The 14,852-nt window shown below is 44.1% G+C and overlaps 1 protein-coding gene across 1 annotated transcript in view; it reads right to left on the reverse strand.

The window, feature by feature from the left end:
• Positions 1 to 2,250: 2,250 nt before the first annotated feature.
• Positions 2,251 to 14,852, reverse strand: part of LOC149278175 (isoleucine--tRNA ligase, mitochondrial-like) — a 33,023-nt gene continuing 20,421 nt past the window's right edge. Inside the window, exons 13-23 of the mRNA XM_089502282.1 lie at positions 13,327 to 13,429; positions 12,497 to 12,593; positions 9,864 to 9,972; positions 5,853 to 5,955; positions 5,150 to 5,275; positions 4,630 to 4,761; positions 4,268 to 4,374; positions 4,025 to 4,170; positions 3,413 to 3,603; positions 2,624 to 2,768; positions 2,251 to 2,402 (exon numbers count right to left, since the gene is read on the reverse strand). Of these exons, the coding sequence (XP_089358408.1) occupies positions 2,251 to 2,402; positions 2,624 to 2,768; positions 3,413 to 3,603; positions 4,025 to 4,170; positions 4,268 to 4,374; positions 4,630 to 4,761; positions 5,150 to 5,275; positions 5,853 to 5,955; positions 9,864 to 9,972; positions 12,497 to 12,593; positions 13,327 to 13,429 (1,411 nt within the window). The remainder of the gene's footprint in view (positions 2,403 to 2,623; positions 2,769 to 3,412; positions 3,604 to 4,024; positions 4,171 to 4,267; positions 4,375 to 4,629; positions 4,762 to 5,149; positions 5,276 to 5,852; positions 5,956 to 9,863; positions 9,973 to 12,496; positions 12,594 to 13,326; positions 13,430 to 14,852) is intronic.

Consider the following 14,852-nt stretch of genomic DNA (forward strand, 5'->3'; position numbering starts at 1 on the left):
CTGATATACCGGTTACAGTTCAGGGCCTTAAGGTCTTTGTAAAATAAGCAGCAATCACGTCACCGTTAGAACGCCATTTGTAATTAAAACAATCATTGTGGAGTATGTCCTGCCATTAAATAATATATGCAAATATATGCAAAAGGAGTAACCGTTACATCTACATCTATTTATTTCCAAAGCGCCTCTGCGGACGATGGTGGAAATTTCCTTTTTAATATTAAATATGTAACGTGAGTTGTTTAAGAAGATGAAGATAAGTAGAACAGCCTCCCAGCAGAAGTGGTAGAGGCTAATACTGCGAGGGGATTTAAACATGTATGGGGTAGGCATGAAGCTATACGGAATCCAAGACGAGACCAACGACTGATTAAGGTCTGAGTCTTTACATCAGGAATAAGGGGCTTAATAGTTGGGCCGAATGGTTCAGTTTCAACAGCAGGAGGGGCAGGTTGGGGGGGGGGGGTATAAGACACGATCCTGATTAGTGGTTCCATCTCCGTAACAATGAATGCAGAGGTTTAATCAGCATGATACTTACCCCCATAGAGTTCAGAGCTGCACTTGATTGATCCAGGGGTCTATTCACTAAATCTCGCATTGATTAGCAGCCGGAAGCCCCCCCAGGTTTAACTGGACCGGTTCCCCATCCTCACCGAAGCTTCATTAAATGTGTTTATTAAATGACCAAAAGTCTGTGCGTCTTATTTACGCAATTTTGGAAATATATTGTCCTCAATGTGGAGGCAAAATGTTTCTAATAAGTTAATAGTAAGAATTACAGCCGTAAAATGCGGGAACCTTAAAGAACGCACGACTCTCACAGGGGTTCAGCTACAGATCTGCGGCCCCAACAGGCGGCTTTGTGCTTCTGGATGACCTCAAAATCCATTTCGATGCAGCAGCCAACTCTCCGTCCTTACTGAACGGCATCTTGGCATTAGATTTGCTGTTAATTCATTTCCTTTGGTAGGTAAAACAATGAATTAAAAAATCCCCCAAAATCAGCCCAATCAACAAACAGTCGTTAAAATTCCGTTTTTGGTTATTGCGTAATCCGCGCCTCTTGCTGTTTTAAATACTTCGTTTTTTGTTTTTTTTTTATAATTTATATATATTATATATACTGATTCCAGGCATCCTGGGACATGGATTCCCAACTTTGAGATTTTTTGCAAAGGGGGGTTTGTTCACTAAGAGAGGTTGCAGAAGTTTCATCTCCCTCACTTCTCTATAGATGATAAAGGGCCAACAGTGGCAGGTTTACCCAGCAAGGCGGCCTGAGCTGGCCCTGTATAATGTATAACTCAACAGTTAGCTCGCTGCTGCAACTGTCCATTATGCCGGGTCAGCCAAGCTCTTCCCCAGCAGACATGCGCCAGGGTTGGCCCTTCATGATATTTTGTGAAGTCAGCTCTCCCTTTAGTGAATAGACCCGAATGGATCTCCCCCAGTATCGGCCCCTCGCTGACTCCTCGTTACACCCACCGTTCGGAACATCAGATAAGAGACCAGGAATTACTTTCAGAAATGAAGATTTTTATTTAGATTTTTAGTAAAATATCCTTTGAGTAAAGTCGAGAGAACTTGAATCAGAAAGCATTCTTCAGACTATAATTTATACAACCCACACGAAGACCAGAAGTGCTTTATAGTATATGCCACACGGGCCGCGTGAGGGCCGAAAGCTATGGACACGCTATTGGGGGCTTATTCACTAAACAAAGTTTAGGAGACATCAAATATTTCACTTCATCAGCTTCACCCTGTGTGGCACCGACTTAAACCTGTGAGACGACATTCAAGTAAACAAGGCAGACTCGGCCATTCCTGCAGATCAGGTCAGCCCTGCATAAAGCATACCTCATACAGTCGGAAGAAACGTCTCGCCTAGACTCAAGGTTTAGTGAATAACGCCCTGATTTTATAATCTGCTTTACATTAAAATACAGCATACCTTGTGGATTATTAACAACATTAGAAACCGAATTGGCCGATTCTTAGCGATGGCCCCATAATGTCACCGGCCCCGTGTTCCTGCACCGGTATAACCTCCAATGACCAAACAATGTCTTCTTCTAGCGGGCGTCTGGTGTCGTCAGGCTCTCCGGTTTGGGACGGCTTCATCGCAGCTCACGGCTCGATTCCTCCAAAAGGCACGCGTGTCGGTGGCATCAGTTTCCACGCAAGTCATTTATTTGTTTTGGGGATTTCTCTTGTCTCTGCGTATAAACTGTTCGCGCCCCGCGACTAATGGCTCCACTTCTCGGCAATGGCTTCCAGACACCGAGGGCACGGGGTTAAAGACGACGGAGCGGTGAATTTCCTGCAGCGGGGGCAGCGCTCTTTGGTGCTCGGCCGAACCAAAACTTTATAGAACTCCTCTTCACGGATGTCTCCGTCTGGTGAATTTGGATCATAAATACAGGTTATAAGGCTAGGCGAGTTATCCAAGTTACTTACATACATGGGGCAATTTAATTAAACTGGGTGCAGAACCCCACTTTATCACATCCCCGAGAATGCCGCATGATCTTGACAAACAGATCTCTAGGACCTGCATGTACTACCCCTAGCAAGTAAATGAACGATCAGGACACGGACCAGATGTGGACTTTCTTACCTTCCATGTGGATGAGAAAGGATCCTTCGATTACGGAGGCCTTGGCTGGCAGGTCTAGTGGCATCTCGGTCACCAACGTGGTGTGCGAGGACATCAACAACTCGTTCAGCTGAGATGTGCTCGATGTCTCATCGGCCTGAAGCATCTGGGGGTGAGAGAGAGAAGCGCTTACAGCTCTGATGTACCAGCCAGGCATGTCGCGGGGTTACTGTATGCAATATGTACATGAAATATATGTAGGGCGTTAAAATAATTAACTTCGTATTGTAAGGGGCTCTCCTACTATATATTTTTTTTATATTCTTCTCTTTACCCTATGTATGTTTTTCTCACAACCCCCAAAAACCCCTAAGGCCATGAGTAAAAATACTACTCTATAGGGTAAGGGAAGGATGTGGCCCACCATAACATAAAATATGTATGTGGGGTACATCCGTAATCAGTGGATGTTGCAGAATATATGTTCAGTCATTATTCAACAGGGGCACATAATGTGTAGAAGAAATAAAGAATAATAATTGCAAAAATATTTTTTTCAGGTTTTTGACATACTAGCATATATATATATATATATTTATTTGCATGTTTCTAAGGTTTCAAATGAAAGCTCTATTGAGTCTGAAAAAATAAAAGTATGTTTTATTTGCGTGGGTACGTCAAACACGGAAAAAGGGGAATCTTAATTAAACCCACATATAGTAAAAATGGCAAAAATGCATGGGAAAACGTGGGCAGAATTCAAGCACCTATTACATAAACAGAGAATTATTACAAAAAAATAAGTCTTACCTCCATTAACTCAAAGAGGAGACCGGGTTCAATGACCACAGTGACGTCGTATTCCGCGGCATTCTTTCCCGGGATCGAGCCGAGGAAGGCATCTCTGATGGAACAGGCGGCCTCTACCGCTTCCACCAACCCTGGCTTCTTCCATACGGAGTTCGAACTTATCCAACCGGAGCGGAAAACGCCATCAGAATCTTAACAAAAGATACGAAGCTCGTGAGAATCTTAAATATCCAAAATGGTTTTAATGGAGAAAAAAAATCACTAATTATCCTTTTCATACTAAGTTAAACGAGCCCTAAAACCCTTTCAATCCCCGCTAACAAATCAAGCAGCAAAAAAATGGAGAGAATAATACAAATATTTTAACGTCAGAAAAAATAGCGGACGTTGGTCTCCGTGGCAGCGTCTTCGCGGTTGTTTCCCTCGAGAGCGATGAGACGCCTAAATGACGTTATTTCAGGATGCAGAAAGGCTGCACGGACCCCTAACCCCACACTATGGGGGCCATTTGTGCTGAAGCCGCTGTGGGCTCGGGGTAGCTGCCCCTTTTATTCGGGGTTAAACCCGGCGCTGTCCTTGTATAGTACGGTCAGGGAGGTGGAACGCTCGTACCTTTTTTATATGGAAGATACTGGAAGACCTCCTCTGCCAAATGGGGGAGAATCGGAGCGAACGAGCGGACCAGGACATCCAGCGCCGCCGCCAACACGGTCTGACACGAACGCCGCTTCAGACCCGTCTCCTCCTCGCAGTACAGCCTAAAAGAGAGCGTAGCTTAACAGATGCGCCGGCAGGACGGGGGGAGAGGCGCCGGCAGGACGGGGGAGACAATAAGCGATCATACGATCTGAATACCTGTCTTTAATTATACTGAAGTAGAAGCTGGATAAGTCTCTTGTGATCAAAGCTTCCAAAAGGCGAGTAACTTTACCGAAATCGTATCCCTTGTATGCTTCAGAAACCTGAAAAAGACGGATATTTCACTTTGTTTCTTATTAACTCTATTATTTCACCCCAATGCACTTGGATCTATACTATGATATATACTGTTCTTAAGACGTAATCGTTCTTTACATTTATGTCACGCGACGTGCGCACACTCCTGCTTACACCAGATACCAAGAAACACGCAAAAGCTCTGGCAAGGGATCCATTAAATTTGGTCGGGCCGCAGTTGATACAGAGTCCGTGAGCGCGCAGGGTCGAGGTGCTGGTACCTTGCTGGCGTAGTCCTGCAGCACATGCAGCATGTACTGATCGATCACGTGCATCTCAGAGGTGGGCACAGAATCCGCCTCCGGGCTGAAACCGTTCAGGTTCCCCAACATGAAGCGCAACGAGTTGCGCAGCTGCAGAAAAATAAAAGCAGGTCACAATCGGTGGGGCGGCGAGCGCACCAATCAGCTTTTCCTCTAGGGTTCATGGGAGACGAGCAATTCCCCTCTCAGGCAGTGAAAGGGTTAAAGGCAAATGGACACCACGACCACACTGATGGTTATAAGTTGAAGTTTATAAGGTGATTTACACCCGGGGTGATCTAAACAGGCACAGGACAGCACGCAGCTATCATCATTGCAGTAGGACCCGACCAAGGAGTGATAGGGGTCTGAATCCCGATCTTTCTATCCTTCTGTGATAATCCAGCCCAGAACACGGGATAAACTAAACCCCCAGAGCGATGTCACTAAAGAGACACCCAAGCCGTGCGCTTTAGGATGGCGCCGTAGAGCGTCTTACTTTGTTGATGTCGTCGCGGGCAGAATTCAGCACCGCCGGCCCGATGTGCACCTCGGCGAACACGTTGGACTCCGCCACCCACCAGCGGAGGACGTCGGCTCCGTACGGGGGCTCCTTCAGCTTATCCTACGGCGGATACAGCGAGAGTTAAACGGACACAAACTCCACAGAGAAGGAGTCACACGGTCACACAGCGCCTCCCGGGGGCCGCACATTGTATCGTTCTTCGGGCAATAAAAAAAAACCCCGAAAATAGCAGCGTCCGCTCCCCACGATCCAGGAAAGGGGAGCGCAGAACATGCTTTATCTGCTAAAGCAACCGTGAATCCATAAGATCATTTCGATGGGTCCGTGCGGCTTCTTATGAGATCAAAAAGGAGTCTTAGATGTAATGTAAGGATGTTTTTACTTCATTGAGGGGGTGGTGGATAAATGGAACAGCCTCCCAGCAGAAGTGGTAGAGGTTAATACAGCGAAGGAATATAAACATAGACTAGATGGGGAATGGTTCTTATCTGCCGTCACATTCTATGTCTGTCACCCGACATCCTTTACACCTTACTAGAGCTCGTTGAAACCCAAAAACTGATTGCATAACGCTGGATCTGCCACAGGCTGCCAACAGTCTCATTAACCTACAAACAATTAACGCCCATGTGATTGCCAATTCCACGACTTAGTAACATCTTAATACATCACTCACGGGTCCGCCGTTAATCACAACATCCGGATCGACCACGTTTCCCAGGGACTTGGACATCTTTTCTCCCTTTTCGGTTAAAGTGAAGCCGTGAACAACCACGTTTCTGTAAAAATACATTAAAAAAGAGACAAATCACGATTCCAAATGATTCATTAACGGAAGACTAACAATCCGCCGTGTGCCACCCGAACCGCAGCCGGATTATATATATTTATAATAAATTTAGGAGATACAGGACACAAAAGTAACAAGAAATACCCTAAAATTATTTCCCTTCGTTATACAAAACAGATTTAGATGGAGTTTTAACACAAATTCTGTTGCTTATTTCCGATTGCCCTCCTGAGACGGGCCGCGTACTTTAGATAAACTATGGGCTTTATTCACTAAAGGGAGAGTCGTGCTTTCAGCTCTCTTCACTATTCATTATGAATGCCGACAGCAGCCAGTTTCTCAGACAAGAAGTCAAGGAGCTTAAAAACCAACAAACTCTGCATTTAGTGAATATGCCCCTATGTTCTGCCTATCCCGCGTCCTCTATCTCCTCCGTACTCATTAGAACGCCAGCAAGTCGTTAGAACGTGTAGAAAGTTACAGCAGGTTTATTTTATTGCATTCTGGGTTATTATTTGTTACAATTTTTGATTTGCAATTTTGTATTGATATTAAGATACAAAATATATATAAATGTATAATGGGACCGATTTCTGAAATTAAACCATTTCTTGATATATCGCTGTATTGTTTATATAAACATTATATTGTATGTGTGATATATATATAAATATTATATTGTATGTGTGATATATGTATAAATTATATTGTATGTGTGATATATATATATATATATAAATATTATATTGTATGTGTGATATATATATATATATAAATATTGTATTGTATGTGTGATATATATATATATTATATAGGGCTGCAACTAACGATTATTTTCATAATCGATTAGTTGGCCGATTATTTTTTCGATTAATCGGATAAAAAAAATGAATGTAAATTTTTCATTTATTTAAAATAATTTAATAAACAAATGATGGTAAATACAAACAGCAGAATAAAAAAAAACTTTGATAAAATACATTTCTTGTCTTTATTTCCCAACCAGCCCCCCCCATTTATGCACATTTGAGCCCAGGCTTGCCACGCTGCCCCCTACATATGCCACTCCACGCTGCCCCCCACATATGCCACTCCACGCTGCCCCCCACATATGCCACTCCACGCTGCCCCCCACATATGCCACTCCACGCTGCCCCCCACATATGCCACTCCACGCTGCCCCCCACATATGCCACTCCACGCTGCCTCCCACATATGCCACTCCACGCTGCCCCCCACATATGCCACTCCACGCTGCCTCCCACATATGCCACTCCACGCTGCCTCCCACATATGCCACTCCACGCTGCCTCCCACATATGCCACTCCACGCTGCCTCCCACATATGCCACTCCACGCTGCCTCCCACATATACCACTCCACGCTGCCTCCCACATATACCACTCCACGCTGCCTCCCACATATACCACTCTGCCTCCCACATATGCCATTCCACGCTGCCTCCCACATATGCCACTCCACGCTGCCTCCCACATATGCCACTCCACGCTGCCTCCCACATATACCACTCTGCCTCCCACATATGCCACTCCACGCTGCCTCCCACATATGCCACTCCACGCTGCCTCCCACATATGCCACTCCACGCTGCCTCCCACATATGCCACTCCACGCTGCCTCCCACATATACCACTCCACGCTGCCTCCCACATATACCATTCCACGCTGCCTCCCACATATGCCATTCCACGCTGCCTCCCACATATGCCACTCCATGCTGCCTCCCACATATGCCACTCCACGCTGCCTCCCACATATACCACTCCACGCTGCCTCCCACATATGCCACTCCACGCTGCCTCCCACATATGCCACTCCACGCTGCCTCCCACATATGCCATTCCACGCTGCCTCCCACATATGCCACTCCACGCTGCCTCCCACATATGCCACTCCACGCTGCCTCCCACATATGCCACTCCACACTGCCTCCCACATATGCCACTCCACGCTGCCTCCCACATATACCACTCCACTCTGCCTCCCACATATACCACTCCACCCCCACATATGCCACTGTGCCTGATACGCCTTATACCCCCTGATACACCACTCCATCCTCCCCAGACATGCCACACTACCTCCCCACATATGCCACTCCAGTCTACCCCCAGATATGCCACTGTGGCCCCAGATATGCCTTATACACCCTGATACACCACTCCGTCCTCCCCAGACATGCCACACTGCCCTCCCCACATATGCCTTATATAATGTATATGCCTTATACCCCCAGATATGTCACTCCGTCCTCCCCTGATATGCCTTATACCCCCCCGATATCTCATAGTCCCCTCATAGAGTCACAGACCCGTTCACATCACACGGACACCATACTTTTTTAAATAAGTACTGGGTTAATCTTCACTGTCCCCAGGATTTAGATTCCCCTTAGTTTGGCCCCCCTTTATCTCTAACTGCACCTTAAGTTAACTTTATTAAATTAATCAAATTAACCCTCAGTCCTCATCATTAAATTAACCCTAAACACCCCATTAACCATAACTACCCCTAAATTAACTCTAAATACCCCATCAAAACAACTACCCTAAATTAACCCTAAACACCCCATTAACCATAACTGCCCCTAAATTAACCCTAAACACCCCATTAACCACAGCATCCCCTAAATTAACCCTAAAGACCCTGTCAACCACAACAGCCCCTAAATTAACCCTAAACATACCATTAACCACAACTGCCTCAAATTAACCCCAAACACCCTATTAACCACAGCTGCCCCTAAACACCCCATTAACCATAACTGCCCCTAAATTAACCCCCACCTCCCGTAACTTTCAGTAGCCCAAATATTAATTTTATACTCACAGTTAGATGAGTGTCACAGCCATGTGGTTCTGGCCTTCTGGGAGAAGGAAGGGGGCGGGGCCAGTTGTCACAGTGATTACAGGGAGGGGCTGGTAAGTAGGAGCTGCTGCTGTGAGTCAGACTAAACGGATTATATAATGAGGGGTATTTTTCAGAGCGTTTGCTCTGAAAAAACCCTCATTTTATAATCGATAATAATCGATTCAACTAATCGATAATAAAATTCGTTGGCAACGAATTCCATTATCGATTATTATCGATTTTATCGATTAGTTGTTGCAGCCCTAATATTATATTGTATGTGTGATATATATATAAATATCATATTGTATGTGTGATATATATATACATTATATTGTATGTGTGATATATATATAAATTATATTGTATGTGTGATATATATATAAATATTATATTGTATGTGTGATATATATATATTATATTGTATGTGTGATATATATATATATTATATTGTATGTGTGATATATATATAAATATTATATTGTATGTGTGATATATATATAAATTATATTGTATGTGTGATATATATATATATTATATTGTATGTGTGATATATATATATATTATATTGTATGTGTGATATATATATAAATATTATATTGTATGTGTGATATATATATAAATATTATATTGTATGTGTGATATATATATAAATTATATTGTATGTGTGATATATATACATATATTATATTGTATGTGTGATATATATATAAATATTATATTGTATGTGTGATATATATATAAATATTATATTGTATGTGTGATATATATATAAATTATATTGTATGTGTGATATATATATAAATTATATTGTATGTGTGATATATATATATATATATATCATATTGTAAGTGTGATATATATATATATACATATACACACAAACGCACACATACATACAAACACATGTTTTGGGAAGAAGTATTTCAGCTGCAGTGCTTTTTAATAAGAGTACCCGTACATTGTATTCCCCCCCCCCATTTATCCCACGGCAGCATATTTCAGGAATACGGGTGAAATACTCACTTATACGGCGCTTTGTTTCTAGCGGCCACGCTGGTGAGCAGGGAGGACTGGAACCAACCGCCGAGCTGGTCTTTCCCTTCTAGGTAAACGTCCGCTCTTTGTTCCGCATCTTAACAAAAAGTAACAGCACGGAGTGATCGGATTATTATCCTCGGGAACGGGTAATTATTTATATATTTGATACATTTAACTAACGGAGAACAGACGCAGCACACGCGATAACGTAGGGCTTTAAATGTATCCGTAACGGGGATCTGGACATATTTTTACCGGCAGTTTACTTTATATCTTATTGTCAGTTTTCGTGCCTTTTTTTTCTTGACCTGTTTTTCAGTCACGGGACGCGTTTGTAAACAAAGTATATAACATAAGATAACGGTAATCGCTTTAATCAGTTATCGCGCTCTGATGCATGACCTGGACCTTGTATCTGCAGCCCCGCCACCTGCCGGCAGATGTGACTGCCGTAAACACCGATTACCTGATAAAGACAAAGTTTTGTGGCCGCCGGCTCCGCTCGGCCCTCTGCTGCCCTTATATATCTCGTGTTATATCTCAGGTTTTACAGCCACACTTCGGGAAACTGGTTACCGGGGGGTCATTTCCCCTCCTAATCACTTAACTCGCTTTATCGTTACATTAATGTGTTCCTTGAATGGGGCGTTGTGGGTCACCGTGTTACTGGATGTCTGTGAGACCCCCAATTCTTTGTGTGATAAATTTCCATGATATTACATGCCAATTTCTTCCGTTAAACCTTGTACGCACCCCCCCCCATTCGGCGAAAGCCAGAATATATTGATATGCGTCCGTTTTTCATTGGCCGGCGTTCTTATTAGATCTCTTATGATCACCGATCAGGTATCCAGACACAGCCCGGTCCCCAGGATCCTCTGTCTGCCCCCCACTGGAATATTTCTGATCACTGTGTGCACAAGAGCGCCCCCTAGTGGCGATATACTCATCAAAAAACTTCCTAGAATTATTATTATTAAGTACTTTTTTATGTTTTTATAATTCTCCAGGCAGTCAAAAAAATGGTTAACCGGGTAATCTGAAGTTTGCCATGAATACGCAGAATCTACGGGGCAAATAAAGTACAGCCTGGCCCAGCATACTGGGAGTGGGAGGCGTGTTGGGTGGACAATATGTTATTATTTTGTTTTAGGGGTTTCTTTACGATTCTAACTTTCTTTTATGATAAATTGCCTTTTCTGGATGGGGCAGAGGGTAGAAGCATGGCTATGGGTAGGGGGGGCTATACTATCCCCTATATGTGACTCTGGGGGTCTATTCACTACAAGTAGAGTGTAGGTTCATCTACTTGACTTCACCATACATCACTAAGGGCCAACCCTGGTGATCACCTGCTGCAGGAGGCGCTTGGCTGGCCCTGCATAATGTATAGTTAAATCAGTGAGATGTATTCAGTATCATTCATTATACGGGGCCAGCTCAGCCCTTGCTGCTTGAGGCATCTGACAGTCTCGGCCCTTAATAATGTATAGTGAAGCGAAGGAGTTTAAACCACAACTCTCCCTTTAGTGAATAACCCCCTGCGTTAACCCCTTGGTAGCTACTTAAGTAACCGAGTACAGAAAAAAAAAAAGATGGACTGATAAATGCAGGACTGGCCAAACTAAACAGGGACACATGGGAGGTTCTTGTGAAACATTAAAAGGTGATTCTGCGCCTGCAATAAACTCATTTATTAGATGGCTCAAGTATTTACCTAGAAATAGCTGAATGATTCATAGCGAATCACACTGAGATAGATATAACCGAGATTGTGTCTGGTATCTCTGTCTTGTTTCGCTGACCTTTGGAATGGTTTAATTAGCCAGGTTTATAGCCCAGACTCGCTATCTGTACAGCTGCTATCCCAACAGACTGTAAGCTCCCAGGAGCCGGGCCCCCCTCTCCTTCCATATACCTTTCATGCTTCATGCTATTGTATATGCTGCTGATAATATACACTATATGGACAAAAGTATTGGGACACCTGACTATTACATCAACAGGGACTTTGATGACATCACATTCTAAATACATAGACATTAATATGTAGTTGGTCCCCCTGTTGCAGCCATAACAGCTTCCACTCTTCTGGGAAGGATTTCCACAACATCCAACATCAGTGGCTGACCTCGCAAACGCTCTACTGGATAAACGGAGGAGCGGAAGCCGTTATATCAGCAAAGGCGGACCAACTCCATATTAATGTTTATGTATTTAGAATGTGATGTCATCAGAGTCCCTGTTGATGTAATGGTCAGGTGTCCAAATACTTTTGTCCAATAAGTGTATTTCTATAGGAAGAAATTATGTTTTAGACAATTCTTTTTTTACTCGCCTGTCTCGATACCGGTGACGACGATTCTCAGGTTTAACAACTAATAATTGGCGCGTGCCAAATTTATGGTGTTCTGATCATTAAAAGGGGGTACCTGGCCAAAAGTATCGTGACGACAGATCAGAACCATTCAGCCCGTCTTTCTGCACATTTTTCCCTAATCACGTCTCAAATCCAGGATAGGGATATCCCTCTCTGTTTTAATCTCTACCACTTCTGCTAGGAGGCAGTTCCATTTATGAACAACTCGCTCAGTAAAGTAAGAAAAAAGTCCTCATACCTTCCAAAACATTGGCCCAAGATGTTCCGCTGTCAAACCAGATGTCCAATACATCCCGCCCGGGCTCGAAATCCAGCACTTCAGAACCCTCACTGGCCTGGGGGAAGAGAGGGTAGAAGGAGGGGATTTTGCAGAAAGGGGTACAGTAAGGATAAGAGTGAGATTTACGGGGTTAGCCGCGTGATTTGATTTTTGCAACACTTTCTAACAGATCAACGATACGACAAACTTTCTGAAGGATGCATTTGGAGGCGAAACGCGCCGGGAAACGCCATTGACCTGTACCATCCAACATTCAGCGATTAGTCCACCCCGCTGCCAGCTCTCATGTCGTATAAAATAAACGGCCAGCCAACACGGCCCCTATAGCATGCTGTCCCCTGTGCCACGCGAGGGGCCGGGGTATGCCATCGCCCAGTAGGACGGGGGCCAGGGAGGTAAAACCTCGGCTTACTCTAGCAGCCGGCACCCTGCATACCTGCTTAAATGACATTAACCTCCATCTATAGCGCTACGGTATCTGTCAGTGCTATCTGATAACGCTCAAAAGGGGGTTGGCTCAGCATAGTCGGACGGATAGGCGGGTGCAGCACACGCGTGTGCACAGATTCGTCACCATTACAGAGAAACAAACTCCTTTCCTTTTTGGTAAAGGTCTCGGCTTTTGGACGGCAGGATCTGTAATCCAATGATTGTTCTAGAAGAAGTTAATTATAGATTTTTTACTATAGGTCACAGTAAGGTTATGGTTCCTGACGCACCCAGAAAGGATTTAACCTCAAGCTCGGCTTTTTGTAACACAAAGTCAGAAAATGCAAGGATAATTCTACCTGCTGCAATACAGATTTGGGAAGTAACTCCTCTAGAGGACGCGTCCACCACACATCGCTGCCGTGCTGCTCCACCAGCCTCGTTATATGCCCGATGCTGTGTCTGCGGGGAAGAGATTCACTCAACACAGCGGAAGATACATTATGTTAGATACATTGTGTTAAAGGGTCCTGTCCAGCCCCCAGATGTCGCTCTGGGGGGAGCTCAGGTCCCAGCGATCATTAAAGCGAAATTTACAGAGCATGTGGCAGCGGGACGGGGAGATGGAAAATGAGACAGAATCTTAATTTAATAACTCTAGTAACCTATGACTGCATAAAGTAAAACACATTGGGGTTACCACTCCCATCACTCCTGTGTTCCAATGGCCCTTTATCACTCCCATCACTCCTGTGTCCCAATGGCCCTTTATCACTCCCATCACTTCTGTGTCCCAATGGCCCTTTATCACTCCCATCACTTCTGTGTCCCAATGGCCCTTTATCACTCCCATCACTCCTGGGTTCCAATGGCACGTTGTGTTCGCTGATCCAGGTTTAAGTTTAAAGGGCTAATTGATGGTCATGTAATTATGTTACAGCCAGAAACTTCCTTAGCTAAGTGATCCAAAACCTTTGAACGGTAGTTTACGTATACGGGTGGGTATTGTACAGCGCTGTGGAATATGATGGCGCTACATTCATCAGTAAATCATAATAAGATAGTGTAGTTATCACCCCATCAATGCCGAGGTTCAGAGATCACGGTCTCTGCAAATCAAGAAACGCGTACGGAAGAAATGACAAAGTACAACGAATCGCGTCGCTTTAACTCTTTCACACACGTTGAAATTGCCATTTAAATACCACGCGGGGCTTGTTTATAAAGCGTTATTTATCTTGTTTTTAGTGGAGGAAGGTCAGAGCGCGGCGATATCTGTGAGAGAATGTTTTTCGGGCTCCGCGAGCTGTGTTTGTATACTGGTATATACTGGTGTATAAGGTATTTAATAGACGATCCCGGTTCACCTCTGACAGACCGAGGGACACGTATTTACACGCACACCTAGATTTCTACTGATAAAACGAAGCAGAAAGGTAAACACAGATTTGGAACATTGACACAGATCATGAGGTCATCAAACCACTGACGGAAAAGACGACTCTCACATTATATAAGGGGGCTTCTAGAACGCAAACCTTCCAAGACCCCATTACTAGCATGGAAATGCCTATTTTTTCTGTTTTGTCAAACTTGGAAGACGCCGAATAATATCTACGACCTGGAGCAAAATATCGAGGGAGCCGGCGGTTTTAATGGAAACAGGCTGTATCTACCGTGTCCGGGGCGGTGCCGGCTCATAAGTGATGTTTTATTAGGAGCGCGTTCGAGATCGATGGAAAAAAATAATCTTATAGGAGCAATAAAATGCCCGGTTTTACAGGAAAGGGCATAGAAGAGAACCCGCCATGGTTGGCATATCTCAGAGCTTCTGATGTCTTTAAATAATCAGCTAAGAACCTGCTCCCCTTTCTTATACCCTCCT

Source organism: Sceloporus occidentalis, unplaced genomic scaffold (assembly GCF_023333645.1).
Source record: "Sceloporus occidentalis isolate IW3139 unplaced genomic scaffold, rSceOcc1.0.p SCAF_199, whole genome shotgun sequence".
NCBI lineage: Eukaryota > Metazoa > Chordata > Lepidosauria > Squamata > Phrynosomatidae > Sceloporus > Sceloporus occidentalis.